Source organism: Astatotilapia calliptera, chromosome 18, assembly GCF_964374335.1.
Source record: "Astatotilapia calliptera chromosome 18, fAstCal68.1, whole genome shotgun sequence".
Taxonomy (NCBI): Eukaryota; Metazoa; Chordata; class Actinopteri; order Cichliformes; family Cichlidae; genus Astatotilapia; species Astatotilapia calliptera.
Window position 1 is genome coordinate 33,559,657 of NC_137439.1, and position 13,678 is coordinate 33,573,334.

At 40.8% G+C, this 13,678-nt stretch overlaps 1 protein-coding gene across 1 annotated transcript in view; it reads right to left on the minus strand.

Moving 5' to 3' along the window:
* pappa2 (pappalysin 2) overlaps positions 1–13,678 on the minus strand; it is a 96,295-nt gene that overhangs the window by 68,433 nt on the left and 14,184 nt on the right. Inside the window, exons 5-9 of the mRNA XM_026150132.2 lie at positions 6,281–6,429; positions 4,007–4,146; positions 3,093–3,246; positions 2,411–2,603; positions 1,541–1,674 (exon numbers count right to left, since the gene is read on the minus strand). Coding sequence (XP_026005917.2) covers positions 1,541–1,674; positions 2,411–2,603; positions 3,093–3,246; positions 4,007–4,146; positions 6,281–6,429 — 770 coding nt within the window. The remainder of the gene's footprint in view (positions 1–1,540; positions 1,675–2,410; positions 2,604–3,092; positions 3,247–4,006; positions 4,147–6,280; positions 6,430–13,678) is intronic.

Sequence of the window (13,678 nt, forward strand, 5' to 3'; positions counted from 1 at the left end):
CCCTATTATTTCTTGACATAGCTTTTTTTCCTTGCACATTTCTACCGTGTGAAAAGATTTTTTACAGAACTTCAAACATGCATCTTTTTTTCTGATCTCTACAGCACAGTTAACACGAGGCAGCCTTAAAAGCAAACTTTACACCTTCTCATTTTGAAATAAAACTCTGTATTAAGACTTAATGCAGCACATTAAGCAGTTTAATCTCTGACAGCGGCAGTGCACGCTTCCAAACAATTCCGTGTTTTCCCTCAGCCTGAAAATGGACTTAAACCAGTCAATACTGGCACAGGAAGCATTCTGAGGAGATGTACTTGGTCACTTTTGCCAACAATTTGAGCCAATAGTGTTTTTGCCTTTAAACTTGTGTTTTGGGTTGCCAGCTATGGTGTCCGCAACGAGTTTGTCCAACTTCCCCTCTGCCTCTCCACACTGAATATGTTATTGCCCATCTCCGTTGGCTGACGAAATGACCCACACATCATGGTCCTTAGAAGTGGGACAGAGTGAAAAGGGAGCAAGGGAAGCCAGCAGACTGGCTGTCTCCTCAGCTGTGCACATACCACTGTTTAGAGTAAGACTGTAATTGACCCTTTATCATCATTATGGTCCCGCAGCGAATGAGGGAGCAGTAATCCCCCTGTTCTTCCTAGCCGCTTGTTTTCAAAGCATAAATTCCAGCAGAGGATTTCCACATATTTGGTCAGAGTTTTCATGAAAGAGATGGAAACGTGTTATTGTGTTCATGCATTTGCTCTTTCAGTATTTGCCTTTTTTGTTTCTTGTCCCTTTTCATTCACTTTGCTTTCTTGTTGCCTTATATTCCTTCTTGTTTCTTTCCTCCCCACCCTATACATCATGTCAAAGGAAATCGTGCTTCTCAAGGATTTATGATTGGAATAACAAGGACCATGTGCTTGCAGGAAGTTAATGTTTCAATGTACAGTGCTACAAGATGCACTTTTTTTGGTTTATGACGGAGGTTGAATGTTTGAAGAGCACCAAAACATTACCCAGAGCAGACGCTTACGTTAATAATCCTTGTTCTCGCTTTGGCTAAAACAAGACAGACACAGAGAGGTCTGTAGCTGAGGTAATTATCATTTAATGATTTTTTTTGCTTTTTCTTTTTCCAGCAGCCATTAGCCTTGCACGCACCTAAAATGTACAGATGTGTGTGTTTCTGTGTGTGCGTCTGGGGGTAAAGGGGGGGCTGAATATATGCCAAAAATGTATTTGGCATATATTCAGCTTGGTGAACGTGCGGGCAGATGTGTAAAATAAATATATTCCTCAGTTAACCTGCAATTTTACATGAGGCTTCAGCAAAGTCCCATATTCACTAGTGTTTATATTCAAACTGACCCAAGGAACAGGATTTATATGTGTGCAGCTGTTAACAACAGAAGTAAAAGTCTACAATTCTGAACCATTTATTATCTCTGAAATCCAGCTTGTTTTCAATATGCAGATATAAAAAAAGGAAATTCTATCCTTTTGTGCATTTGTAGAAAATCACAAAAAGCATTTTTTGACTGACCTGTTGCTTCCTCAGGTGTCCAGTAGCCTGATGTGTCACATATGTGAGTTGAGGAAGCCTCATAAGCATACTGGTGGAAGATGCCATCTTTCTCACAATCTCCACAATTGATCTCAGATACACGCAATGAGGAGCTGAGGCGAAAGGAAACAGGTCCACTAATTATGGCATTTTTATTCTATATAAACAAAACAAGAAAGCTGAAACTGACCTAGAAGACACACAAGAAAATTAAACATATTTCGCAAACACAAAGTGGCCACTAGTTTGACCTGTGGAGGAGGTCGTTTCAGGCACAGTCACACTAGTACCTACATGCACTGCACTAAGTCAACAAGGCGTATGAAATTTCAAACTCTCCCAGGTTGAAATGCCAGCTTTCTTTTGCCCACATCTGGTGATACCACCAGCTGAGAATTCCATAATACACTTCACACTTGTGAGTTGTTTATTCCAATTTTTCCACAGGTGTTTTCGTCCAGATGCTCTCGGTGCAGTGGTGAATACAAAATAAAAAAGACCAATAAAACAATTACTGGAAAGTGTAATCAAATATTAACTCCAATGCCTGGTTTTGATTGCATCCAGAACATTTTTAATCACCATACATGACATATAAAGAGATTTGTCCGGTGGAAGCAATGTGCTCATGGCTCACTAATGCAGTTAAATTATGCACATTTTATAAATTGGAGTGTTCATAGAGTGATTTATGTGCACAAGTGATGAAAATTGCAGTTCTTTGTTAATAGTTTTAACCCTGCAAGAGACCTGCCCAAGGTTTACCCTGCCTCTTGGACAACCAGACATGTATGGATGGTTAAAAACAGCTTTGAATGGATAGAAACAAAAGAACTCATGCAATCATACCTTTGATAAAGTGACCCCCTGATAGGTGGGAGCCAATAAATCGAGACAGAATCTGTGCTCTGGTCAGTCACTATGGGGGCCAGTGGGATGGGGGCAGGTTGAGGGTCCATCAGCCACTTCTGGTAGACCAAGTCTAGATAGCAGTGCATCCTGGCCACTTGGTTTGGAGTGAAATGGTTGGTGCAGTTATCATCTGTGAAGACAGAAGAATCCAGTAAATCTTTGAGGGTCAAATTAACACACTAGCCTTTAAATAACCGAAGTACTAAACACATGGCTAGAAATAATTACATCAGACATGTGCTGAGAGGAGACGCAATTACACATGCCAGTCCTTAACCTCTTAAGCACCCACGCACCAGAAGATGGGCGCAAAAGGGAGGAGATCACAGAGATCAGAAAACCACTGGGGGCTTAACAGGCTAATAAGCTTTTGTTGGCTTTTTAAATACACTGGGTGGTAACAGCTTGAGGATATGGACAGAAATTACTAAACCATAACATAATTGTATAATTACACACTCACATTGATTGATTGATTGATTGATTGAGTGATTATACTTTACTTCAGAGTGGATGGTAATTCTCAGTAATGCACTTTTAACTGCCATACTGTTAATAATATTACTGTATATATTACATATACATTGTAACACCTGAGCATTTTGTTCATCTGTTTCACCTGTGTAACTCATGTAATTGCTGTAAGGAGTGTTCAGGTAGGTGGTGACGCCACATGTGTCGTTGACAGCTCCGGGGTCATGGCAGGCTTTGGATTTAGGTGTTGGGGCAGTGTCAGCACACAGATCACCCGTCTCCATGGATGGGGTGGTCTCCTGCACAAAATATGTATGGTATGCATGGTAAGAGAGGGCATGTGATGTAACACTGCTGGAGTCAAATTGTTGAATGTTGTCATTGTGCTTCTTGAATTTGTAAAGTTTTAGTTCGAGCAGCAGGATCAAAGACATTCCTTTGTCTCTGACCTCCTCTCCAGCTACTCTGGTGCTGGGGGAGCTGAAAAGGTTTTATTATAGGCACATCCTATCTGAAAGATCTGTTTGTTGTTGTTTGTTCCTGCTTTTATGATCCTTTTGGTGAGCAGGAGGTCGCACAAACGCACCCCCATGACACACACATTCTCACACACACACACGTTCTTGCACATGCATACACATGCATACAGGTGCTCACACATACACACACATAGTGCCTTGTCTTTTAGAACCATAGGGGGGTTTTACGAGGGGAGGTGCTTGTGTTGTGTAAACTGTAAGTGTGATGGGAATAAAAGGCTACGAGGAGGGCTGCTCTTTGAAGGAGTTGGGCTGGAGACAGGTGAGGAGCGTTAAGCTCCACGGGCCTGGTTCCGACTAGCCTTCCCTCGCTAGCGAGTAAAAGACCGGTTGAAGATGTTCTGTCTTGTCTTCGTCCTTCACGAGAATAATTTTCTAAACTAGCGGGGCCTGTGGAAGCACAGACTCAACAAAAACATTTAAAGATGCTATTATTAGTTTTTTACTTATGTGGGTTTTCCAATCAGAAATAATTCCATAAATTAGCATTATCACAAATAGCAGAATTTAAAAGTCCTACCTGACACGGATCATCACAGGAGTCCCGTTCACTCACGCCCTTGAAGACATGGTACAGTCCAAATATGTGTCCCATCTCATGGATCATTGTGTTGGAGTGGCCCGTGGTGCCAAAGTAGGAGGGATTCAGGACCATCCCGCCTGGATATAAGCGGTAAAAATCGCAGTATTGGTTACAACATTATTACCGTCTAGTAAGCTGTGGTTCTTGAAAAGCCAGCCAGATAGAAAATGCAATGTTTTTTAAGTGGCAACGTGAAAAGAGAGAAAAATGATTTGCGATTACCCACTTTGACAGGATGTCTCTGATTGTAACTGTGGTTCAGTATCCATGTGACAGACAATAAAAAAATGTTACATTTGGTAAAAGTTAGGTTACAGCTGGGAAATGTCATGGTGGGGGTTAAATGGAAAAAAATTAAGGCTACATAAATATCTGAAACCACTAACGAAGCATGCGAGAGATAACGGTTTAAAAAGACAACAGACACAATTTGGGAACTCCAAAAAACAAAAGCCAACTAAGTGGGAGGCAGATTTTTTTGCAGCATCCTTATAATCACAGGATTAACAGCACACATGGGTTATTGGTTTTCTAATTAGAAACACTGGCTAAAGACATTAAGCAATGAAGACATTAAATACGTAGACACTAAACAGCAGGGCCTCCAGAGACAATTTGTCATCCTCTAACGTGTTGGTTTAAACAGAGACAGATGCCGTGCAGCTGAAATACATGTCTGAACTTAATTTGCCGCTTTAATTCAAAAATATAATTGTGGCTTTAAAATATTAAGTATTGCATTGATACTAATGGTCAATCTAATTAATAGCCACAGAATAATGACACCATTAAGTGTTTTTTTCCTCAGCAACAGCAGCATACTGTATTCCCTTTGATACGAAACATCAGAGATAAAAAATGGTTGGATGGATTTGACTGTGTTCATTGGTCCCATAGTGTGCACATTCTTTTCTTTACTTCAGCGAATATCACCCAACATTAAACAACTCCAAACAAATATGGCTGAGATGGTCAGTGATAAATACACTTTATTGATTTTCTGCTGGTCAAACTGTGATTTTTAATTTTTTGAATTTTTTTAAGGAATGCATTTGTTTTGCTTCAAGTGAGTCGTGTAATATTATTTGCCAGTCAAACTGATGGTTAATGACGAGCATGAGACTTGAAATGAACCTGTTATGTTTATGTCTCAATAACCAGCTCACTCTATACTATAACATTACGAAAAACCACATCAAAATATAAAAGAGTTAAAAAATGAATATCTGTGGTGGACCACTAGAGGGCTCCACTCACACCCAGTGTAGAGGAAGTGTGTTCCTGTGTTTTGTGGCGCGATATGCGCAGTTGATGTTGGAGACGAATAAAGAAGGAGTGAGAACTGAGAGCTGTGTCGTTGATGCTTACCTCCACATATCCATATTTATTCTAATGAATTCTGTGCATCTTCCTCCAATGACTTGGCCAAAATTGCCATTAGACAGCTTTTCCATATTTTCTGACATATTTTGACGGCTGCACAGGTTAAATGTGTTTCAAACACAGAGAGACGGTGGAGACAGGAGTCGAACCACCCGTGCAGCATGCACACAATAAAGATTATCAGATGATACTGGTTTACAATTTAACCATAGTACTACTTCATTATTGTTTATATCAGTTGATTATTTTATTAACATGTTACATTATGTAACATTATGTTAGAAATAACTTGACTTTCATTTTTGAACTGGGTATATATTTTATATATCTAGTATTTACCTAATATTTATATCATAACCACTTCATCAAGATGTATTCGTTCCATGTATACTGCTTTTGAGTCAATTTACTATTGTGTTGTGACACATGAAGAGAAGTACAAATTAATAAAGAACAGCTGTTAAGTAGGCATGGCTGCCAACAATGGTACAGAGCCCACACTGCTATTTGTTTGTTTGGTGGTTGTTGGGTTGATTATCCTTCCAGTGGAAAGAGGAATAAAGATTTGAAAGAAAAAAGAGGGAGTGTAATGTGTCAGGAAAATCTCTACCAGCTCCAGCTGCTCTTCCCATGTAATTTGAAAGGGCCCCTAACCCTAAACAAAGCATGGAGAGAAAGGGCAAAGCTACAGCTAAAGAGAAAAGCAGATAGGGTGAGAGGCACAAACAGAAAGTTAGAAAATAGATGACAGACAGAGAAAGCTGAAAAAAGTGCAACATGAAAAACAAAATATGTCGCATTAGTAAAGCTCAATATAAATCCACTCACCTTGGTGTGTAAGAGCTTCCTTTGCCCACGGCCAGGTCGCAGCTCCTGCCAGCTCTTGACGCATTGAGTTGCTTGCAAAGAAGACGTTGAGTGTGTCTGTGCCGCTCAGCTTTAGTTCCTCCTTTAGTTCTTTCACACTTATATAAGCCCTGTATATATTTAAAGGAGAGAAAACATGCAAACATCAGAATGTTTCGTAGTTCAAAGAGTGATTTAGTAGCCGAAAAAGCTAAATGCACACCTATCATCCATAACAGTATGACCTCTGACCGGTGAAGTGAATAACACTGATTATCTCTATATCATGACACCAGTTATTGGGTGGGATACATTAGGGACCAACTGAACATTTCTCCTGAAATTTAATGTATTAGAAGCAGGAAAAATGAGCAAGTGTAAGGATTTGAGTCAGTTTGACGAGGGTCAAATTGTGAAGGCTAGACGACTGGGTAGAGCGTCTCCACAACTGCAGCTCGTGTGGGGTGTACCCAGTCTACAGTGGTCAGTATTGATCAAAGGTGGTCCAAGTAAGGAACAGTGGTGAACCAGGGACATGGTCATGGAAGTGAAGGCTGGTCCATGTGGTCCAATCCCACAGACGAGCTACTGATACTCACATTACCCAGTGCATCATAGTTTGTTGCAGATAGGGTTACAGACCAGTTAGGGTGCCCATGCTGGACTGGACCAAAGAGGAATGGAAGAGGGTGGCCTGGTCTGATGAATCTGGATGCGTATGCATCGCATACCTGGAGATTTCTTGGTACTATGATGCATTGAAGGAAAAATGCAAGCCAGCAGAGGCAGTGTAAAGCTTTGGCCATTGTTTTGCTTTGGAACTTTGGGTCCTGCCATTCATATGGATGTTACTTTGACATGTGCCATCTACCTAAGAACTGTTGTAAACCATGTACACCCCTTCACGGAAATGGTATTTCCTGATGGCTGTGTCTGCTTTCAGCTCTGCCACAAAGCAAACAATGGTTCGGGAATGGTTTGGTTTTATTCTGCAGTTATAATGTTATAATGTTATATAATATGCGTTCCCAAAAATAAAACTGATTACATAGTTCAAAGCTTAAAGTTAGAAAATTAACCAATTTTACAAGCAGTTGCTTCTCTAAATGTTGTTGTAATAGTGTGCTATAGTAGGGAAGCTAATACAAAACACTGTATAGAACAAGAAAAAAGAAAGAAAAAAGAAGAGAAACGTGGAAATAAAAGATAGCCTCAGGAGGGGAAATTTTGGAGGAAAATATTTGTCTGGCTTATAATTCGGGAAGAGTTGTCTCACAAGCTGTGTATCGTTGAGTGTGGTGCTAGGCTATTCTAACATTTAGCATTGGCAGCAGAAAGTAAAAAATAAATAAATAATAACTAAAAATACACAACAACGTACCAAACATCCTTAATTAAACATTGTTTATCCTTAGAGACATATGCGTAGTCAGTGTGCTCCAGTGTGAGCTTACCCTCAAACTAGAATAAGTGACAGTCAGAGTTCCTTATTAGAAGTTAAAGACTGGCATAGTCAAAGAGCTCTTACACAGTTGTTTTCAGTTAAGTTGGCTGATTATGTTCCTCTTTGTGTTTCACTTGATTAGCATCTACTTTTTTCTCTCTGATGTGCCAGTTACAACCTATAGTTGCAGCAGGTGTTGTGTAAGAGTGACATAAACCTTAGCTCAGTTGATTTGTACTTGTACAGTAAATGTAGTCTATCATATATTAAAATCAGATGGATTAGCATTAGCTCAGCTAAGTGGTAAAAGAAAGGCTCAGAACACATATCTCCAGTAGATATCTCTTCTCACCCAACTCACAGCATGAAAGAAAACAAGTACATTTCACATAATATCTTTGCAAGCAAGGAGACAAGCATTCACCAGATAATTCTATACCTTGCTAGTATGGTTTTGGGTCCGTATTTATCTTGAGAACTTTCTTGGTTTTTCATTACAAAGATTTAACAAGGTGCTGGAAACATTCCTCAGAGATTTTGATGCATATTTGACATCCAACACATCGCACAGTTGCTGCAGATTTGTCGGCTGCAAAGGCGCTGTATTGGTTTGCGATCTGGTGACTGTGGAGGCTGTTTGAATACAGTGATATCATTGTCATGTTCAACAGACCTTGTTGAGAACATCTTTGTCATGTGGATTTTATCCTGCTGGAACCATCAAAAGATAGGCTGGGTGCAGACCGTGGTCGTAAAGCAGCAATACTCATGTAGGCCTCAATCGAGACAATGCTCAGCTGATACTAAGAGGCTAAAAGTATGCCATGAAAATATCCCAACTCCACCAGCACCCTGAACCGTTGATGAGTGTACATCCTGATTGGGGTGAGCAAATTGGTCTCATTAGAATCTGTTTAAAGACAGATGCAGAGTATCTCTTTACTTAAATCCATCAATATTCCTCTCAGATCTCTCTCTGCCTACAAAAATGACCTTAGGACACTTTCATGTGTGACGCTAAGGTTGTTTTTCCTCGGCTGCTGTGAGGTCACATGTCATTTTTCTCCTTTGGTTTCATAGCTTGAAAGCTATGTCACCTATTACCATTGCTGGGTCTGAAAGTCATGCAGTGTGACTGCCCAGTGCCTCCATGCCAGACAGTTTAGGCTTTTATCCAGGTCTGTTTTTTTAGAGCAACTGGAAGGAAATAAAATCTGTCTGTTTGAGACTGCATGTGGAGTCTTCTACTCATGCACTAGCACAGAGGTAGGTCAGATTACTTCATATTTATAAGAATATATTCTGGTAAGTGCATGAATCATGCATAACTTTGTTTGTGAAGTCTTGTTTTTTGGGGGTTTTTTCATCACGCACAGGCCATGCTTTCAGAGTGTTTTTCTTTTTTTATTATTATAACGTAATGGATTGTTGTTTCATGTTGTATGTTTTGAGCCAGGAGTTCAGGTTTTATGTGGTTGATCAATTTCAGCTGTAGGGCTTACTTTGTTGAAGAATTCTGAGCCATAATCTAAATTTACTTCATTTGAATTCTCGTGTTTTACTTCTCGTAAGTTTGTCAAAAAAAGTTTATGCTTTTGATTAGGCTCAGAAGCAGGTTTACATTTATTAATAGTAAAAGGTTAAAAAGCATTAGAAATATCATTATATATTTGCTCATTAAAGGATTGAGGTTTGGCTTAGTGCTCCTTACATTGTTCCAAGAACCTGAAGGATAGACAGGTGAGCTTGTGACTGTAAGACATCAGCTTTCAGCTGGGATAAATCTAGATGGATGAAATGAGAAAACAGTAATCCCCATCCTCTCACACGCCACTGCCAATGCACCATTAAGTAAGGCACTTCAAACTGGTCCAAAGTTGCTCAGCAGCCAAGAACCATACATCTGGCAAGTACTCTTAATGCAATCCCTCCTTCAGTGCATGTGTTGTACAGTAAATAAGAATGTGTTTCCTCGGGCACTTTGCCTGACTAAATAGGGTTTAAGATTTAAGATGCTTCAGGGAAACCCTCCTCACACTACATTACTGAAGCAGAGTTCAGTTGAGGCTGCGTGCAGTATTCATCACCCCAGGGCGATGCAATTACAAGTGACAGAAAGTTGATCACTAAAGAGTTGACTCTTCAACTTCTCAGACTCAGAGGATGCCTCAGTGGAAGACTACGGCCAACCTGGCAAATAATAAATGGCTCTACATGATTGAAATGAAAACCCCGGTTATGCATTAACAACATTTGCGGCTAAGTCAAGCGCAGCATGAGTCAACAGCAGAGTCAGCACCAGCGCAGTTACCATGTAAAGCTGTAGATGTGCATCCATTCAAAATATTACTGTTGACAAGTCAGTTACTTTGAACCAGAAGACAGACTGTGAAAATGTCACGGCAGCAGCAGGCAAACATTTTACCATGTTGCGCACTTTACTGTGCACCTCGCTTGCCTTTCAACAATTTTGTCTTTTAACTAAGGTCAAAAAAAAGTACGTGCAGTTACTCATTTCCCTTTTTTTGCTAATTCTAGTTTTCCTTTTAAGACCTATGACTGACAGTGTACACAAACAAAGGAGGTGCAGCCTATCCCAGTTGTCAAGAAGTTCATAAACTTCACAATGTCTTTATAATATCGTACCAAATTGCAGTAAGTCTGAACAGAGTTGCTGTGCACACCTTACATATTTTACCTCACCAGACAAAAGACGGTGCAAAGCATTTAGATAGCAAAACAAATGTCAGGTACGTACATCATTTTCCAGCATATTTTTAACCCCAGGTGGGGTTAAATGTCAGTCATACATATTTCACCTCTGTAATATTCTTGACATCTAAATTGAGCTAGTTGTAAGTATATTGGAGCTATTTCTCATATTTTGTAAACTTATTGTATTATTTAATTCGTTTAGTCTGTCACTGTTATTGTCTTGGAGCAACTGTAACCCACATAATTAACATAAAGGGATTATTAAAGTATTCTGACTGATTCTGATGTGTCACTTCTTCAAACAATTTTCCAGGAACTTATTTGATGTTTAGCTCCAACAGAGGCTCATACCGAGGATGCTAGCTTGTGTCTGGCTCTGAGCTCTGGATAGCTTTAGCTTTAGCCACTGTGACACTATTAGCTTCTTTACATATTTTACACATACATATTCAGCAGGGTGATTAATGTCTGATTCATTTTGCTGTAACAAACATTTTTGTTGTGGTTCCCCACAGTTTACTTTTGCAAACTTCATTCACAGTGAGGATTTTCCAAGCTAACAACTGGTGTGTGGCTGTGAGTGTATATAAGACTATTTGTCATGGTCCTGGGCCATGTTGGCCCAGTATTCTTAGTTTCTTGTATTTTTGTATTTTGTTCCTTGCTTAGGCCATGTTTTCTGAGTTGCCCTGTTGTGTTGTTCCCTAAGTGTTTTCCCTTCATGGCTTTTACCCCCTGTGTGCCCCTCTGTGTATCTGTGAGCCCTCGTCTCTCCTTATGTTTTATTCCATGTTTCCCCTGCCCATTATGTCTAAGTTCTCCCCGTGCTCTCTCTTCCCCCTGTGTGCCCTCTATGTATTTATGAGCCCTCGTCTCCCTTTGTGGTTGTTTCATGTTTCCCCAGCCCGTTATGTCTGTGTTTTCCCCGTGCTCTCTCTCTCCTCCTGTCTGAACCTCTGTGCACTTCCTGTTTACTTTGTGACTCTCACGCCCGTACATGTCATGTTCAGTTCACCCCGCCCTGTCTCGTTATGATTATCAGTGTCACCTGTGTTCCCCGTGTGTTCCCACTTTCCTCGTTAACCCTCTGTGTATTTCTGTCTGTGTCTCCCTCTGTTCAGCGTGACGTCGTCCCTTATGTTGTGTGGATCTTCCTGTGCCTTCCTGCGAATGTTAGTTTACTTTTTCCCAGTTAGTTCTGTATTTCCTGTATTCTGCCGTGCCAGCATTAAAGCTGTGTTCTTTAAGTTTATCCCTGTGTCTGTGAGTCTGCATCCTGGGTCCTTCTCCTGCCTGCCGCACAGCGATTCATGACACTATTTCCACACATGTGTTGCACATGCATGAAACAGCCCAGGTTGTAATCAGTCATATGGAAAGCTGTCCGGTCGGTTACCAGGTCAAAGCAGAAACATTTTGAATAATCCTGCTGATATCTATCCGGATATGGACTGGGTAATGTTTTCAGTATGAAAAGATGCCACATTGTTTGACAAAAAATGAAAATGATGTTATTCAAAGACACCCTGAAAATCAAAATGAAAAAAGATGCGGCAGGCTAGTCCACTTTGCTGAAATTTCATTACAGAAACTCAAAATAGTACTCAGTAGTTTGCAAGGCCCCCGCATGCCTGACAACACTGGGACATGCTTCTAAAGAGATGACGGATGGTGTCCTGGGGGATCTCCACCCAGATCTGGACCACAGCATCACAAAGCTCCTGGACAGTTTCAGTTAGAACCTGTTTGTGTCAGATGGACCGAGACAGAATGCCCCAGAGGACTCTATTGGATTTTTCTACTGGAATAAAGTGGCCACCGCCTGTGAAACCATTTCTGTTTTAGGGGTTGTTTCATTGTTGCCCCACTAGCGCACATGTTGTTCATTTCATTAACACCAGAGCAGCTGAAACTGATTAACAACGCTCTCTGATACTTGATGTTACACTCTGATTCAAAAGTGTTTTTTGGTTTGGTTATTTTCAAGCAGTGTATAGACAACGACTGCAGAGCTGAATAGGACTCTGGGACTATCGGCTATGTCCATCTTATGGCTAAACTATTTCAGCATACGACTATTTTCTAGTTTCTAGAACTGAAAGCTTCCTTTTATATGTAGCACTACCTAAAATCATCCATTTTGACAGTTAGCCTCCCCTGTAAGAATTGAAAGCTTGGTGGGTGTACTAACAGAAACTAAAAACGTAGCAAACTGGCGAGTTTGCATGCTCTGGCCTAAGTTGACTAGCAGAGAAATGCATAAGGCTTGTGACAGCTTAGCTTAACTGAGCTGAGAGACAGCACTGAATCAATGTCATTCACATGTAGAACTGCTGCTCTAAGAAATATTTATACTTTTACTAGTGAATAAAACACAAGCACATTTAAACTTGACCTAACGTCATGTCACGCACAGAATTCACACGCATGTTAAGCATGAACGAGGCTGTGACGGATGTTTCAGAGGAGCTGCCTGGAACTCTTTGCACATAAGGGCTCTGGCCAGGATTAACTAACCAAAGACTGTTAGCTAATCCAGGACATTTGTCTTAGCGTAAATATACATGATGTCCCCCGCCACCCCATCACTCCCGCCATCCTTGCCTTTCTCTCTCCATTTTTCCCCTTTTGCACTCACTTTCCTTTTTTGCGATGCCAGAATCTCCAGCGTACCTGGCTATTGCTCTAGAACTGGCTCTTGACCGCAAATTTGTGTCGTGACAGCAGCTGGCTTCAAAAACCTCAGGCCTTGTACTGGCCAGCAGCAGCTGCACTCATATAGGGTCCCAAAATCTGAATACCTGGCCAACAGCTCAGAGAGAGAGGGGTGGGGGGGGGGCTGCAGTGAAGGGATATCAAAAACCCAGATCCCAAACATAAAAATGCTTCAGTGTTCTGCAAATGCCAGCAAAATGTCATCCTCGCATTAATTCTCTCTCCTGCCTGAGAAAGCTTGAATTGGGATCCAGGTACACAGATGCACACACACATGCTCCCACTCACACACAAGGATTTTCAGCATGCTGAGGTCAGGACCTTTCTAAAAGACCTACATTACTGTTACTCTGCTGAGACCAGTTTTTATGACACCCTGGTCGCCTGTGTATTGGCTGTCCATGTTGTTTTTACTGGAGGGACAGAAGCTTATAGACACAAATGTTAGCAATAGTCCCTGCAAAAGTAAACTCGATGCACTGAATTACACACATACCATGACTGGA